The sequence below is a fragment of the Engystomops pustulosus genome, chromosome 1 (assembly GCF_040894005.1).
Source record: "Engystomops pustulosus chromosome 1, aEngPut4.maternal, whole genome shotgun sequence".
Lineage (NCBI taxonomy): Eukaryota > Metazoa > Chordata > Amphibia > Anura > Leptodactylidae > Engystomops > Engystomops pustulosus.
The window spans coordinates 288,685,783-288,703,452 of record NC_092411.1 but is presented as its reverse complement, the minus strand read 5'-3'; the positions used below and the strand labels follow the sequence as shown (position 1 = coordinate 288,703,452).

Genomic DNA, 17,670 nt, shown 5'->3' with positions numbered 1-17,670 from the left:
GGGAGCACAATCTATATGGGAGGAAGGATGGAGACACAAGGTAAGGGAGCACAATCTATATGGGAGCGAGGATGGAGACATGAGGTGAGGGAGCACAATCTATATGGAAGGGAGGATGGAGACACGAGGTGAGGGAGCACAATCTATATGGGAGGGTGGATGGAGACATGAGGCGAGGTCACAATCTATATAGGAGGAAGGATGGAGGCACGAGGTGAGGGATCACAATCTATATGGGAGGGAGGATGGAGACATGAGGTGAGGGAGCACAATCCATATGGGAGGGAGGATGGAGACACGAGGTGAGGTCACAATCTATATGAGAGGAAGGATGGGGGCACGAGGTGAGGGAGCACAATCTATATGGGAGGAAGGATGGAGACACGAGGTGAGGGCTCACAATCTATATGGGAGGGTAGATGGAGACACGAGGTGAGGTCACAATCTATATGAGAGGAAGGAAGGAGACACAAGGTGAGGGAGCACAATCTATGTGGAAGGAAGGATGGAGACACAAGGTAAGGGAGCACAATCTATATGGGAGCGAGGATGGAGACATGAGGTGAGGGAGCACAATCTATATGGAAGGGAGGATGGAGACACGAGGTGAGGGAGCACAATCTATATGGGAGGAAGGATGGAGACACAAGGTAAGGGAGCACAATCTATATGGGAGAGAGGATGGAGACATGAGGTGAGGGAGCACAATCTATATGGAAGGGAGGATGGAGACACAAGGTGAGGGATCACAATCTATATGGGAGGAAGGAAGGAGACACGAGGTGAGGACACAATCTATATGGAGGGTAGATGGAGGCACGAGGTGAGGGGTCACAATCTATATGGGAGGGAGGATGGAGACACGAGGTGAGGGCTCACAATCTATATGGGAGGGTGGATGGAGACACGAGGTGAGGGAGCATAATCTATATGGAAGGAAGGAGGGAGACACGAGGTGAGGGAGCACAATCTATATGGGAGGAAGGATGGAGACACAAGGTGAGGGAGCACAATCTATATGGGAGGGTGGATGGAGACATGAGGTGAGGGAGCACAATCTATATGGGAGGAAGGATGGAGGCACGAGGTGAGGGAGCACAATCTATATAGGAGGAAGGATGGAGACAAAAGGTAAGGGAGCACAATCTATATGGGAGGGTGGATGGAGACATGAGGCGAGGGATCACAATCTATATGGGAGGGTAGATAGAGACATGAGGTTTAGTCACAATATATATGTGAGGAAGGATGGAGGCACGAGGTGAGGGAGCACAATCTATATGAGAGGAAGGATGGAGACACAAGGTGAGGGAGCACAATCTTTATGGGAGGAAGGATGGAGACACAAGGTAAGGGAGCACAATGGGAGGGTAGATGGAGACACGAGGTGAGGTCACAATCTATATGGGAGGGTAGATGGAGACACAAGGTGAGGGAGCACAATCTAAATGGGAGAAAGGATGGAGACACAAGGTGAGGGAGCACAATCTATATGGGAGGGTGGATGGAGACACGAGTTGAGGGATCACAATCTATATGAGAGGAAGGATAGAGACACAAGGTGAGGGAGCACAATCTATAAGGGAGAAAGGATGGAGACACAAGGTAAGGGAGCACAATCTATATGGGAGGGTGGATGGAGACACGAGGTGAGGGAGCACAATCTATATAAGAGGAAGGATGGGGACACGAGGTGAGGGATCACAATCTATATGGGAGGGTAGATGGAGACACGAGGTGAGGGAGCACAATCTATATGGGAGGAAGGAGGGAGACACGAGGTGAGGGATCACAATCTATATGGGAGGGTGGATGGAGACACGAGGTGAGGGAGCACAATCTATATGAGAGGAAGGATGGAGACACAAGGTGAGGGAGCACAATCTACATGGAAGGAAGGATGGAGGCACGAGGTGAGGGAGCACAATCTATATAAGAGGAAGGATGGGGACACGAGGTGAGGGATCACAATCTATATGGGAGGGTAGATGGAGACACGAGGTGAGGGAGCACAATCTATATGGGAGGGAGGATGGAGACACGAGGTGAGGGAGCACAATCTATATGAGAGGAAGGATGGAGACACAAGGTGAGGGAGCACAATCTACATGGAAGGAAGGATGGAGGCACGAGGTGAGGGAGCACAATCTATATGAGAGGAAGGATGGAGACACAAGGTGAAGGAGCACAATCTACATGGAAGGAAGGATGGAGACATGAGGTGAGGGAGCACAATCTATATGGGAGAGTAGATGGAGACACGAGGTGAGGGAGCACAATCTATATGAGAGGAAGGATGGAGACCCAAGGTGAGGGAGCACAATCTACATGGAAGGAAGGATGGAGACATGAGGTGAGGGAGCACAATCTATATGAGAGGAAGGATGGAGACATAAGGTAAGGGATCACAATCTATATGGGAGGAAGGATGGAGACACGAGGTGAGGTCACAATCTATATGGAAGGAAGGATGGAGGCACGAGGTGAGGGAGCACAATCTATATGAGAGGAAGGATGGAGACACAAGGTGAGGGAGCACAATCTACATGGAAGGAAGGATGGAGACACGAGGTGAGGGAGCACAATCTATATGGGAGAGTAGATGGAGACACGAGGTGAGGGAGCACAATCTATATGGGAGGAAGGAAGGAGACACGAGGTGAGGTCACAATCTATATGGGAGGAAGGATGGAGACACGAGGTAAGGGAGCACAATCTATATGAGAGGAAGAATGGGGACACAAGGTAAGGGAGCACAATCTATATGATAGGAAGAATGGGGACACAAGGTGAGGGATCACAATCTATATGGGAGGAAGGATGGAGACACGAGGTGAGGGATCACAATCTATATGGGAGGAAGGATGGAGACACGAGGTGAGGGAGCACAATCTATATGGAAGGAAGGATGGAGGCACGAGGTGAGGGATCACAATCTATATGAGAGGAAGGATGGGGACACGAGGTGAGGGATCACAATCTATATGGGAGGTAGGATGAAGACACGAGGTGAGGGAGCACAATCTATATGGGAGGGTGGATGGAGACACGAGGTGAGGGAGCACAATCTATATGAGAGGAAGGATGGGGACATGAGGTGAGGGATCACAATCTATATGGGAGGTAGGATAGAGACACGAGGTGAGGGAGCACAATCTATATGGGAGGGAAGATGGAGACACCAGGTGAGAGAGCACAATCTATGTGGGAGGGAGGATGAAGGCACGAGGTGAGGGCTCACAATCTATATGGGAGGGTAGATGGAGACTTGAGGTGAGGGAACACAATCTATATGGGAGGGAGGATGGAGACATGAGGTGAGGGCTCACAATCTATATGGGAGGAAGGATGGAGACACGAGGTGAGGGATCACAATCTATATGGGAGGAAGGATGGAGACACTAGGCGAGGGCTCACAATCTATATGGGAGGGAGGATGGAGACACTAGGTGAGGGATCACAATCTATATTGGAGGAAGTATGGAGACACTAGGTGAGGGATCGCAATCTATATCAGAGGAAGGATGGAGACACGAGGTGAGGGATCACAATCTATATGGGAGGGAGGATGGAGACACAAGGTGAGGGAGCACAATCTATATGAGAGGGAGGATGGAGACAGGAGGTGAGGGAGCACAATCTATATGAGGGGATGGGGACACGAGGTGAGGTCACAATCTATGTGGGAGGAAGGAAGGAGACACGAGGAGAGGGATCACAATCTATATGGGAGGGAGGATGGAGACATGAGGTGAGATCACAATCTATATGGGAGGGAGGATGGAGACATGAGGTGAGGTCACAATCTATATGGGAGGAAGGAAGGAGACACGAGGAGAGGGATCACAATCTATATGGGAGGGAGGATGGAGACATGAGGTGAGATCACAATCTATATGGAGGGTAGATGGAGACACGAGGTGAGGTCACAATCTATATGGGAGGGAGGATGGAGACACAAGGTGAGGGATCACAATCTATATGGGAGGGAGGATGGAGACACGAGGTGAGGTCACAATCTATATGGGAGGGAGGATGGAGACATAAGGTGAGGTCACAATCTATATGGGAGGGAGGAGGGAGACACGAAGTGAGGTAACAATCTATATGGGAGGGAGGATGGAGACACGAGGTGAGGGAGCACAATCTATATGAGAGGATGGGGACACGAGGTGAGGTAGCACAATCTATATGGAGGGTAGATGGAGACATGAGGTGAGGTCACAATCTATATGGGGGGGTTGGAGACACGAGGTGAGGGAGCACAATCTATATGGGAGGGAGGATGGAGACACGAGGTTAGGGAGCACAATCTATATGGGAGGGAGGATGGAGACACAATGTGAGGGAGCACAATCTATATGGGAGGGAGGATGGAGACACGAGGTTAGGGAGCACAATCTATATGGGAGGGAGGATGGAGACACGAGGTGAGGGAGCACAATCTATATGGGAGGGAGAATGGCGACACGAGGTGAGGGAGCACAATCTATATGAGGGGTTAGAGACACGAGGGGAGGTCTCACAATATAAATGGCAGGGAGGATGGAGACACGAGGTGAGGGAGCACAATCTATATGGGAGGGAGGATGGAGACACGAGATGAGGGAGCACAATCTATATGAGGGGTTATAGACACGAGGGGAGGTCTCATAATCTAAATGGGAGGGAGGATGGAGACACGAGGTAAAGGAGCAGAGCAGTTATTGTGCGTTTTTTAGGAGGGATTTTTTATTGTGTTTGAAGGTTTGGAAGATTGGGGAGAATCTGATACATTTTGGTAGAGAGTTCCATTGTACAGATTACATTTGCTATAGAAATATCTAACACCATAAAAAAGTATGATATCGGAGGCTGCAATGCAGCCTCCCCCTCCTGATGCTCAATAACAGGTGCGGTCCCTGGGACTGACCTCTGTGCAGGTAGGTACCGGCCTATGAGATAAGGGCTGAATAATAGATATAAAAGAGCTTCCACAGAGATCTCAGAGTGCGGTGTAGAGGTACAAGCACCACAAGGGAGGCGGTGATACGCCCGAGGCGCATCAGCTCTGCCCCAGCTCATGTTGGTGATATGACCTTATACATATTTCTTAATGTGTTATTGTCTCTACACCGCACTCTTGTGTTCTCTGTGGAAGCTCTTTTATATCTATCATTCAGCCCTTATCTCACAGGCCTGTACCTACCTGCACAGAGGTCAGTCCCAGGGACCGCACCTGTTATTAAGGAGGGGGAAGCTGCTCCGGCCGCATTGTGGCCTCCGACATCATATTTTTCCTTTTTTATAGATTTTTCTATAGCAAACGTAATAAAAGTTTCTTTTGCTTTTGACAATATACGTTGTTTGCAGTTTCATTGATTACTTTTTGTGTTCATAGCCGAGCGCAACCGAAGCCAGAAGTTTCCATCCACTATATAAAAAGACACAAAGAATGTTTTACTCATCTGACAAGAAATCAGAATAGTTAGCATCAAAATTATTTATATTTGCCAAAAGCCAGAGTAATGAGAGAGAGAGAGAGAGAGAGAGAGAGAGAATTTTTTAAGACTTTCTAGAAAAGCCAAAAAGCTTCTGATTTATTGGCAACATATGAGTTAATTAGAGAGACACTAGTGGATGTATTTGAAGGCACACCTGAAACACACTTCTTCTTATGTAACATCATGGTAAAGTCTAAAGGAGTCAGACAAGGTATCAGAAAGAGAAATGTGGACTTGCACAAGTCTGGTTCATCCTTGGGTGCAATATCCAGAACCATGAAGGTGGCTCATTCCACTGTACAAATAATTATACAGGTTTTTACAGGTCTCATCATTTTTCTGTGTGGATATCCGAAAGGTTCACATCATACTTTTGTTTCTGCTAATACACAGTCTTTGTAGTTTTATTGTGCATCAGAACTTACTTGAGGCCATCCCTGACCACCTACTAGGGGGATTCATTAATATGTTGCCGGCTCGGACAGTGAGGAGTCTAGTGCTGTGCCACATTCATCACCTAGAGAAGGGGCATGGGATTGGGGGGTTTCGGACATCTTTTCACATGATGTAGGGCAGCGATTGGCCCCTACTCCCCCCTAGGAGGCTACAAAGGAGGGGGCTTGGGTGAGGACCGCTATAAAGTTATAAAAAGTGTGAGGACACTTGGGAGAATCTCTTTCCTTCTGCCCTCAGAATCGGAGCGGTGAGAAGTCTTCCCCCGACCTGCCCTCAGGGTGATACATAAAAAGGTTTCAGTTGTCCTTTCAATCGGTTAATCCGGTAGTCTGCATCCGGGGCCAAGGTCCAGGTTTAGTTCTCAAATCCCTGCAGCCTCATTAATAATAATTCTTTATTTATATAGCTCACACAGATTCCACAGCGCTGCACAGAAATTTGCCAAATCGGTCCCTGTCCCCAATTGGGCTCACAATCTAATCAACCTACCAGTATGTTTTGGAGTGTGGGAGGAAACCGGAGGACCTGATGGAAACCCACGCAAACACAGAGATAACATACAAACTCTGTGCAGATGTTGACCCTGGGACCCAGGTCCCAGCGCTGCCAGGCTGTAGTGCTAACCACTGAACCGCTGCTCATTGTGATGGTGAATCTGTTGCAGTTTAAGAATGTCGAGTTCTACTTTTAAACCTGGTTTTATCTGGTGTGAACAATGTGGCGCACCCATTGGCACATGGACTATTTCCCCCCTTTTCCAGAGACCACACCTCTGTTTTGATGGAAAAAAGGCCGTCGTAAATGTGCTGGAAGGCAAAAAGTCTGCCCAAAGTGCCTTCATGGATTCCCCCCACTGTCTTTAGGCATCAAACAGAGCAGGTCATAGTCTCACCCTCGTCTGGTGGTGTCACTGCAGTTTCTCCTACTCCTGCACAGGTGGCCGGAGCGGGACCGAGCCTCCGGCTGTCAAAAACGGGCCGCATCCACATGTCATCCATGAGCCATCTGTATTTTTGCGGATCCTTGGCCATCTATAAACGTCAGTGGTCCCCATGGGTGTCATGGTCCTCTTCTTGCTCCGGTGCCTCTTCCGGTCGTTCCACTTCTCTTCGGATCCCTTCACAGTGCCGGCGGCTCACAAACAATGACGTTGGCAAATGTCTGCCCTCATTGTGTGTGCCGGCTGAGTGTGAAGACCCGAAGAGGAGCCAAAGAGGCACCGGAGCATCGGAAACAAGAAGAGGACCTGCGGGGCCATCGTAAAGGTGAGAACAGTGTTCATTTTTTTAAATTAAGTGCTTGGCACACCCGGGGCAGGGGATGGCTGGCTATATCCTGGGGAGGATGGACTGGCAGACTATATACTACGGGGACTGGCATGCTATATACTATGGGGACTGGCATGCTATATACTATGGGGGCCGGCATGCTATATACTGGGGGGGCTGGCAGGCTATATACTGGGGGGGCTGGCAGGCTATATACTATGGGGGCCGGCATGCTATATACTGGGGGGCTGGCAGGCTATATACTACATGGGGCTGGCAGGCTATATACTACATGGGGCTGGCGACTATATACTGCAGGGGCTGGCAGGCTATATACTGCAGGGGCCGTCAGGCTGTATACTGCAGGGGCTGGCAGGCTATATACTGCAGGGGCTGGCAGGCTATATACTGCAGGGGCTGGCTATATACCAGAGAGGCTGGCAGGCTTTATACTACATGGGGCTGGCATATATATTGTGGGGCATACGGCTGTATACTGCAGGGGCCGGCAGGCTGTATACTGCACGGGCTGGCTGCCTATATACCAGAGAGGCTGGCAGGCTATTTACTGGGGGGCTGGCAGATAATATACTGCAGGAGCTGGCTGGCTATATACCAGAGAGGCTGGCAGGCTATTTACTGGGGGGCTGGCAGATAATATACTGCAGGAGCTGGCTGGCTATATACCAGAGAGGCTGGCAGGCTATATACTGGGGGGCTGGCAGATAATATACTGCAGGAGCTGGCTATATACCAGAGAGGCTGGCAGGCTATATACTGGGGGGCTGGCAGATAATATACTGCAGGAGCTGGCTATATACCAGAGAGGCTGGCAGGCTATATACTGGGGGGCTGGCAGATAATATACTGCAGGAGCTGGCTATATACCAGAGAGGCTGGCAGGCTATTTACTGGGGGGCTGGCAGATAATATACTGCAGGAGCTGGCTGGCTATATACCAGAGAGGCTGGCAGGCTATATACTGGGGGGCTGGCAGATAATATACTGCAGGAGCTGGCTATATACCAGAGAGGCTGGCAGGCTATATACTGGGGGGCTGGCAGATAATATACTGCAGGAGCTGGCTATATACCAGAGAGGCTGGCAGGCTATATACTGGGGGGCTGGCAGATAATATACTGCAGGAGCTGGCTATATACCAGAGAGGCTGGCAGGCTTTATACTGGGGGGGGGGGGGCGCTGGCAGATTATATACTAAAGCACAAACCCCTGTTAAATACCTGTCAAAGCTGCGCAAATCTCAAAAACTGCAAACAGTCCGCCGAAAGTGCGATCAGCGACCCTTAGTAAATAAGCCCCAATAGGTTTTCCCAGTATTTTGTGTTAACATGAGGTACCTTGGCTTATACTCCAGTATATAAGGCATCTGGTAATTACCTTTGTATAGCAGGTATCTGTTTCTTTCTCTAACATTGGACCCTTTTCTGTCCTAACTGATGTAATGTTCTTCAATGAGTTTGTCTTCTGTGGGTATAAATCTGGGGGTAGTATATGATGCTTGTGTACCATCCCCCACCGGGGCCTAGCCTCTTCTTGGGGCCTGGAGGCAGCCGGGGCCCGGGATACCGGAGTGGCTGGCGGTTGCGGCCTAGGCACGCTAGTGTCACAGTGCTTGTATGGGGACCGGAGGACCTGGCAGGTCTCCAGAAGGCTGGAGCACAGCACAGTACTACTACTCCTATTTTGTGTATATGAGCACAGTACTACTACTCCTATCCTGTATATATGAGCACTGCACAGTACTACTACTCCTATCCTGTATATATGGGCACAGCACAGTACTACTACTCCTATCCTGTATATATGGGCACAGCACAGTACTACTACTCCTATCCTGTATATATGGGCACAGCACAGTACTACTACTCCTATCCTGTATATATGGGCACAGCACAGTACTACTACTCCTATCCTGTATATATGGGCACAGCACAGTACTACTACTCCTATCCTGTATATATGAGCACAGCACAGTACTACTACTCCTATCCTGTATATATGGGCACAGTACTACTACTCCTACCCTGTATATATGGGCACAGCACAGTACTACTACTCCTATCCTGTATATCTAGGCACAGCACAGTACTACTACTCCTATCCTGTATAAATGAGCACAGCACAGTACTACTACTCCTATCCTGTATAAATGAGCACAGCACAGTACTACTACCCCTATCCTGTATATCTAGGCACAGCACAGTACTACTACTCCTATCCTGTGTATATGGGTACAGCACAGTACTACTACTCCTATCCTGTATATATGGGCACAGCACAGTACTACTACTCCTATCCTGTATATATGAGCACAGCACAGTACTACTACTCCTATCCTGTATATATGAGCACAGCACAGGACTACTACTCCTATCCTGGATACACAGAGAAGGAGGGGTGCATAGATTAGGGGTACACAGAGGAGGAAGAGGAGTGCAGAGACTGGGGTGCAGAGAGGAGGAGATGGAGTTCAGAATTTGGGGGGAGTGGAGCAGAGCACTTTGCCTCTATACCCGGAGCAGAGCACTTTGCCTGTGTGGTTATAGGAGCAGAGCACTTTGCCTGTATGTCCGGAACAGAGCACTTTGCCTGTGTATCCGGAGCAGAGCACTTTGCCTGTATGTCCGGAACAGAGCACTTTGCCTGTATGTCCGGAACAGAGCACTTTGCCTGTATGTCCGGAACAGAGCACTTTGCCTGTATGTCCGGAACAGAGCACTTTGCCTGTATGTCCGGAGCAGAGCACTTTGCCTGTATGTCCGGAGCAGAGCACTTTGCCTGTATGTCCGGAACAGAGCACTTTGCCTGTATGTCCGGAGCAGAGCACTTTGCCTGTATGTCCGGAGCAGAGCACTTTGCCTGTATACCCGGAGCAGAGCACTTTGCCTGTATACCCGGAGCAGAGCACTTTGCCTGTATGTCCGGAACAGAGCACTTTGCCTGTATGTCCGGAGCAGAGCACTTTGCCTGTATGTCCGGAACAGAGCACTTTGCCTGTATGTCCGGAGCAGAGCACTTTGCCTGTATACCCGGAGCAGAGCACTTTGCCTGTATACCCGGAGCAGAGCACTTTGCCTGTATACCCGGAGCAGAGCACTTGGCCTGTATGTCCGGAACAGAGCACTTTGCCTGTATGTCCGGAGCAGAGCACTTTGCCTGTATACCCGGAGCAGAGCACTTTGCCTGTATACCCGGAGCAGAGCACTTTGCCTGTATACCCGGAGCAGAGCACTTTGCCTGTATACCCGGAGCAGAGCACTTTGCCTGTATACCCGGAGCAGAGCACTTTGCCTGTATACCCGGAGCAGAGCACTTTGCCTGTGTATCCGGAGCAGAGCACTTTGCCTGTATATCCGGAGCAGAGCACTTTGCCTGTATATCCGGAGCAGAGCACTTTGCCTATGTATCCGGAGCAGAGCACTTTGCCTGTGTGGTTATAGTAGCAGAGCATTCTCCCAGTATCGCCGGAGCAGAGCACTTTGCCTGTATACCCGGAGCAGAGCACTTTGCCTGTATACCAGGAGCAGAGCACTTTGCCTGTATACCCGGAGCAGAGCACTTGGCCTGTATACCCGGAGCAGAGCACTTTGCCTGTATACCCGGAGCAGAGCACTTTGCCTGTATATCTAGAGCAGAGCACTTTGCCTGTATACCCAGAGCAGAGCATTGTCCCTGTATATCCGGAGCAGAGCACTTTGCCTGTATATCTTGAGCAGAGCACTTGGCCTGTATGCCCGGAGCAGAGCACTTGGCCTGTATACCCGGAGCAGAGCACTTGGCCTGTATACCCGGAGCAGAGCACTTGGCCTGTATACCCGGAGCAGAGCACTTTGCCTGTATATCTAGAGCAGAGCACTTTGCCTGTATACCCGGAGCAGAGCATTGTCCCTGTATATCCGGAGCAGAGCACTTTGCCTGTATATCTTGAGCAGAGCACTTGGCCTGTATGCCCGGAGCAGAGCACTTGGCCTGTATACCAGGAGCAGAGCACTTGGCCTGTATACCAGGAGCAGAGCACTTGGCCTGTATACCCGGAGCAGAGCACTTGGCCTGTATACCCGGAGCAGAGCACTTGGCCTGTATACCCGGAGCAGAGCACTTGGCCTCCTGTGCTGCAGGGTCTCCTCCCCTGTATCTCCTCCTCCTCCTCCTCCGGTGACACAGAAGTTACTTTGCAGAGCAGCTGCAGGACCCGCCTGCTCCAGCCCGAGGAGATGAGCGCAATGCTCTGCAGCTGAGGAGGAGCAGCCGCCTGCAGTGCGGGGAGAAGTGCTGCATCACCAGGGGACACAGAGTGCTGGAGGTAGGTAGTGCTGCATCACCAGGGGGACACACAGTGTACTGGAGGTAGGTAGTGCTGCATCACCAGGGGGACACAGTGTACTGGAGGTAGGTAGTGCTGCATCACCAGGGGGACACAGAGTGCTGGAGGTAGGTAGTGCTGGAGGTAGGTAGTGCTGCATCACCAGGGACACAGAGTGCTGGAGGTAGGTAGTGCTGCATCACCAGGGGGACACACAGTGTACTGGAGGTAGGTAGTGCTGCATCACCAGGGGGACACAGTGTACTGGAGGTAGGTAGTGCTGCATCACCAGGGGGACACAGAGTGCTGGAGGTAGGTAGTGCTGGAGGTAGGTAGTGCTGCATCACCAGGGGACACACAGTGTGCTGGAGGTAGGTAGTGCTGCATCACCAGGGGACACACAGTGTGCTGGAGGTAGGTAGTGCTGCATCACCAGGGGGGACACAGTGTGCTGGAGGTAGGTAGTGCTGCATCACCAGGGGGACACAGTGTGCTGTAGGTAGGTAGTGCTGCATCACCAGGGGGACACACAGTGTGCTGGAGGTAGGTAGTGCTGTATCACCAGGGGACACAGTGTGCTGGAGGTAGGTAGTGCTGCATCACCAGGGGACACAGTGTGCTGTAGGTAGGTAGTGCTGCATCACCAGGGGGACACACAGTGTGCTGGAGGTAGGTAGTGCTGCATCACCAGGGGACACAGTGTGCTGGAGGTAGGTAGTGCTGCATCACCAGGGGGACACAGTGTGCTGGAGGTAGGTAGTGCTGCATCACCAGGGGGACACACAGTGTGCTGGAGGTAGGTAGTGCTGCATCACCAGGGGGGGACACACAGTGTGCTGGAGGTAGGTAGTGCTGCATCACCAGGGGGGGGCACACAGTGTGCTGGAGGTAGGTAGTGCTGCATCACCAGGGGACACAGAGTGCTGGAGGTAGGTAGTGCTGCATCACCAGGGACACACACAGTGTGCTGGAGGTAGGTAGTGCTGCATCACCAGGGGGGGACACACAGTGTGCTGGAGGTAGGTAGTGCTGCATCACCAGGGGGACACACAGTGTGCTGGAGGTAGGTAGTGCTGCATCACCAGGGGACACAGTGTGCTGGAGGTAGGTAGTGCTGCATCACCAGGGGACACAGTGTGCTGGAGGTAGGTAGTGCTGCATCACCAGGGGGACACAGTGTGCTGGAGGTAGGTAGTGCTGTATCACCAGGGGACACACAGAGTGCTGTAGGTAGGTAGTGCTGCATCACCAGGGGGACACACAGTGTGCTGGAGGTAGGTAGTGCTGCATCACCAGGGGGACACACAGTGTGCTGGAGGTAGGTAGTGCTGCATCACCAGGGGGACACAGTGTGCTGGAGGTAGGTAGTGCTGTATCACCAGGGGACACACAGTGTGCTGGAGGTAGGTAGTGCTGCATCACCAGGGGGACACACAGAGTGCTGGAGGTAGGTAGTGCTGCATCACCAGGGGACACAGTGTGCTGGAGGTAGGTAGTGCTGCATCACCAGGGGGATACAGTGTGCTGGAGGTAGGTAGTGCTGCATCACCAGGGGACACACAGTGCGCTGGAGGTAGGTAATGCTGCATCACCAGGGGGACACACAGTGTGCTGGAGGTAGGTAGTGCTGTATCACCAGGGGACACAGTGTGCTGGAGGTAGGTAGTGCTGCATCACCAGGGGGACACACAGTGTGCTGGAGGTAGGTAGTGCTGCATCACCAGGGGGACACACAGTGTGCTGGAGGTAGGTAGTGCTGCATCACCAGGGGGACACACAGTGTGCTGGAGGTAGGTAGTGCTGCATCACCAGGGGGACACAGTGTGCTGGAGGTAGGTAGTGCTGTATCACCAGGGGACACACAGTGTGCTGGAGGTAGGTAGTGCTGCATCACCAGGGGACACAGTGTGCTGGAGGTAGGTAGTGCTGCATCACCAGGGGGACACAGTGTGCTGGAGGTAGGTAGTGCTGCATCACCAGGGGGACACACAGTGTGCTGGAGGTAGGTAGTGCTGCATCACCAGGGGGGGACACACAGTGTGCTGGAGGTAGGTAGTGCTGCATCACCAGGGGGACACACAGTGTGCTGGAGGTAGGTAGTGCTGCATCACCAGGGGGGGACACACAGTGTGCTGGAGGTAGGTAGTGCTGCATCACCAGGGGGACACACAGTGTGCTGGAGGTAGGTAGTGCTGCATCACCAGGGGACACAGTGTGCTGGAGGTAGGTAGTGCTGCATCACCAGGGGACACAGTGTGCTGGAGGTAGGTAGTGCTGCATCACCAGGGGGACACAGTGTGCTGGAGGTAGGTAGTGCTGTATCACCAGGGGACACACAGAGTGCTGTAGGTAGGTAGTGCTGCATCACCAGGGGGACACACAGTGTGCTGGAGGTAGGTAGTGCTGCATCACCAGGGGGACACACAGTGTGCTGGAGGTAGGTAGTGCTGCATCACCAGGGGGACACAGTGTGCTGGAGGTAGGTAGTGCTGTATCACCAGGGGACACACAGTGTGCTGGAGGTAGGTAGTGCTGCATCACCAGGGGGACACACAGAGTGCTGGAGGTAGGTAGTGCTGCATCACCAGGGGACACAGTGTGCTGGAGGTAGGTAGTGCTGCATCACCAGGGGGGGGGGACACAGTGTGCTGGAGGTAGGTAGTGCTGCATCACCAGGGGGACACAGTGTGCTGGAGGCAGGTAGTGCTGCATCACCAGGGGGACACACAGTGTGCTGGAGGTAGGTAGTGCTGTATCACCAGGGGACACACAGTGTGCTGGAGGTAGGTAGTGCTGCATCACCAGGGGGACACAGTGTGCTGGAGGTAGGTAGTGCTGCATCACCAGGGGACACACAGTGCGCTGGAGGTAGGTAGTGCTGCATCACCAGGGGACACACAGTGTGCTGGAGGTAGGTAGTGCTGCATCACCAGGGGGACACACAGTGTGCTGGAGGTAGGTAGTGCTGCATCACCAGGGGACACACAGTGTGCTGGAGGTAGGTAGTGCTGCATCACCAGGGGGACACACAGTGCGCTGGAGGTAGGTAGTGCTGCATCACCAGGGGACACAGTGTGCTGGAGGTAGGTAGTGCTGCATCACCAGGGGGATACAGTGTGCTGGAGGTAGGTAGTGCTGCATCACCAGGGGACACACAGTGCGCTGGAGGTAGGTAATGCTGCATCACCAGGGGGACACACAGTGTGCTGGAGGTAGGTAGTGCTGTATCACCAGGGGACACAGTGTGCTGGAGGTAGGTAGTGCTGCATCACCAGGGGGACACACAGTGTGCTGGAGGTAGGTAGTGCTGCATCACCAGGGGGACACACAGTGTGCTGGAGGTAGGTAGTGCTGTATCATCGGGGGGGCTGTGTTCTGGAAGTAGGTAGTGCTGTATCATCAGGGGGGGCAGTGCTCTGGAGGTAGGTAGTGCTGTATCATCAGGGGGGGCAGTGCTCTGGAGGTAGGTAGTGCTGTATCATCAGGGGGGCAGTGCTCTGGCGGTAGGTAGTGCTGTATCATCAGGGGGGGCAGTGCTCTGGAGGTAGGTAGTGCTGTATCATCAGGGGGGCAGTGCTCTGGCGGTAGGTAGTGCTGTATCATCAGGGGGGGCTGTGCTCTGGAGGTAGGTAGTGCTGCATCATCAGGGGGGGGGCTGTGCTCTGGAGGTAGGTAGTGCTGCATCATCAGGGGGGGGGGGCTGTGCTCTGGAGGTAGGTAGTGCTGTATCATAGGGGGGGGCTGTGCTCTGGAGGTAGGTAGTGCTGTATCATCAGGGGGGGCTGTGCTCTGGAGGTAGGTAGTGCTGTATCATCAGGGGGGGCTGTGCTCTGGAGGTAGGTAGTGCTGTATCATTAGGGGGGGGCTGTACTCTGGAGGTAGGTAGTGCTGTATCATCAGGGGGGGACTGTGCTCTGGAGGTAGGTAGTGCTGCATCATTAGGGGGGCAGTGCTCTGGCGGTAGGTAGTGCTGTATCATCGGGGGGGGGGGCTGTGCACTGGAGGTAGGTAGTGCTGTATCATCAGGGGGGGGGGGCTGTGTACTGGAGGTAGGTAGTGCTGTATCATCAGGGGGGGCAGTGCTCTGGCGGTAGGTAGCCCTGCATCATTAGGGGGGACAGTGCTCTGGAGGTTGGTAGTGCTGTATCATCAAGGGGGGGGCAGTGCTCTGGCGGTAGGTAGTGCTGTATCATCAGGGGGGGGCTGTGCTCTGGAGGTAGGTAGTGCTGCATCATTAGGGGGGCAGTGCTCTGGAGGTAGGTAGTGCTGTATCATCAGGGGGGGCTGTGCTCTGGCGGTAGGTAGTGCTGTATCATCAGGGGGGGGCTGTGCTCTGGAGGTAGGTAGTGCTGCATCATTAGGGGGGGCAGTGCTCTGGCGGTAGGTGGTGCTGTATCATCAGGTCACCACCTTTGTGGGTCTCCGCTTCTCCTTGTATCTCTGACCTTTGTCTTCTCGTGTTTCAGGTAGGTCCATTCCCTGGCATCACTTACCTGGTCCTCCAGATGTTTCTCCGTCCTGAACCTGAGTTGGGCTGGCTCCCCACCCATGTGCAGGTCACCATCCTGCAGGCCAGGGGGCTCCGCGCTAAGGGCAAGCATGGCACCAGCGATGCCTACACACTGATCCAGGTGGGCCGGGAGAAGTACAGCACCTCGGTGGTGGAGAAGACCTCGGGATCTCCGGAATGGAAGGAGGAATGTTCCTTCGAGCTGTCCCCCGGAGCCATGGAGAGAGGGGAGAACTGCGAGCTGCAGCTGGTGGTCATGCATCGTGCCCTCATCGGGATGGACCAGTTCCTGGGGCAGGTCAGCATAGCCCTACAGACGCTCTACCAGGAAGGACGCTCCCAGAGGAACCAGTAAGTAGGACGTCCTCCAATGAGATGAGACTTGTAGTGGCTCCACCCCCGAGGAGCCAGTGTTATAGTCACCATACACAGCGGGTTATGTGGGGCCCTAGATCAGATCTTGGTCACGTTTTCTGTTGCTCGTGGGGGTGGGGGCTCTGGGGTATGAGGGCGGCCATGTTGGTTTGTTATGGTCTATCCTATTTCTCCCCTCTTTCTCCTCCGTCACGTTGCCGCTATGTCCCTCCTCAGGGGGTGGGGGCTCTGGGGTCAGGACGGCGGCCATGTTGGTTTGTCTCCTTCGGTCCCGGTGCTACCATGCAGGCAGCCATATTGGATGCCTTCTGTCCTGAACCCTCACCAGTGATGACCTTATTCCGTATATATCCGCATTAACCCCTTGTGTCACGCGCCCCTGAGATTAAGATCTGTTAGACCTGAGTAGTATTTGAGCAGAAGCAGTACCTGTGGTCTGGTAATCGCTATAGTGCTTTCTTAAAGGGGATGTCTAGGATGAGAGCACTTGTGGAGTTGTCCAGGGGTTAAGAAACATGTCTGCCCAAAAATCCTGCCCCTCTCCTGAGCGAGGGTGGTGCGGGATGGAAGGTAAGCTCTATGCACTTGCATACCACGGAGCTGCAGTACCGCCACAGACCACGGGCAGGAGTGGCGCTGGTTTTAGAAGAAGGAATCCTCCAGACAACCCCTTTAAGGTTCTGCTCAGAATTTGTTTTTACCGTGTTGTGTTTTTCTCCTTCCACATAAGGAGAGGCTGGAGGTCTCCTCCCAGCATGCACTGCTGTCATGGTCAGGGCCTTGGCAGGGGGGGATATATTTCGGGTATGTGTGAGGGAGAGGCTGCGGCTATTTTGGTCGGGTTATTTATTAGTCCGGGCCCGGTATGCAGCCGCCTGGAATGTGTCTCCTGCCTCACCCCCCAGCCTGCCTCTCACCCCAGTCCTGTCCTAGTAATCTGCACCTGGGAAAGCTGGGTAACTCCCCACATGGCGGTGATACAGCCGCCTCCACCGCAGCGCTGAATAATTCTAGACATGAATAAACTTTCCCACATTCCCTCATGAACCGTTTCCTCGGGAAATTTTCATCCCGTGCTCCGTTACATATGACACATAGCGAAATAATCCGCACAACAATCACCCGTCTGTTTACTGCTAACCTACTTATGTGATCAGCCTGAGGGCGGGGCCTAACACCAGAAACGGTGATACATGGAGTATACCATCATACATATACCCATCATACAGGCTATATACGGCTATATATAGGGGG

General features: G+C 52.7%; 1 protein-coding gene across 5 annotated transcripts in view; it reads left to right on the top strand.

Annotated features, from left to right (window-relative positions):
* Window positions 1-11,335: 11,335 nt before the first annotated feature.
* RAB11FIP5 (RAB11 family interacting protein 5) overlaps window positions 11,336-17,670 on the top strand; it is a 45,660-nt gene continuing 39,325 nt past the window's right edge. Inside the window, exons 1-2 of one of the 5 annotated variants that reach the window (XM_072126396.1) lie at window positions 11,336-11,535; window positions 16,002-16,392. In XM_072126396.1, coding sequence (XP_071982497.1) covers window positions 16,037-16,392 — 356 coding nt within the window. In that variant the 5' untranslated portion in view covers window positions 11,336-11,535; window positions 16,002-16,036. Of the gene's footprint in view, window positions 11,536-11,810; window positions 11,848-12,431; window positions 12,465-14,087; window positions 14,102-14,319; window positions 14,361-16,001; window positions 16,393-17,670 lie in introns of those variants that run through there. The other 4 variants (XM_072126399.1, XM_072126397.1, XM_072126398.1 and 1 more) reach the window with 4 other exon arrangements.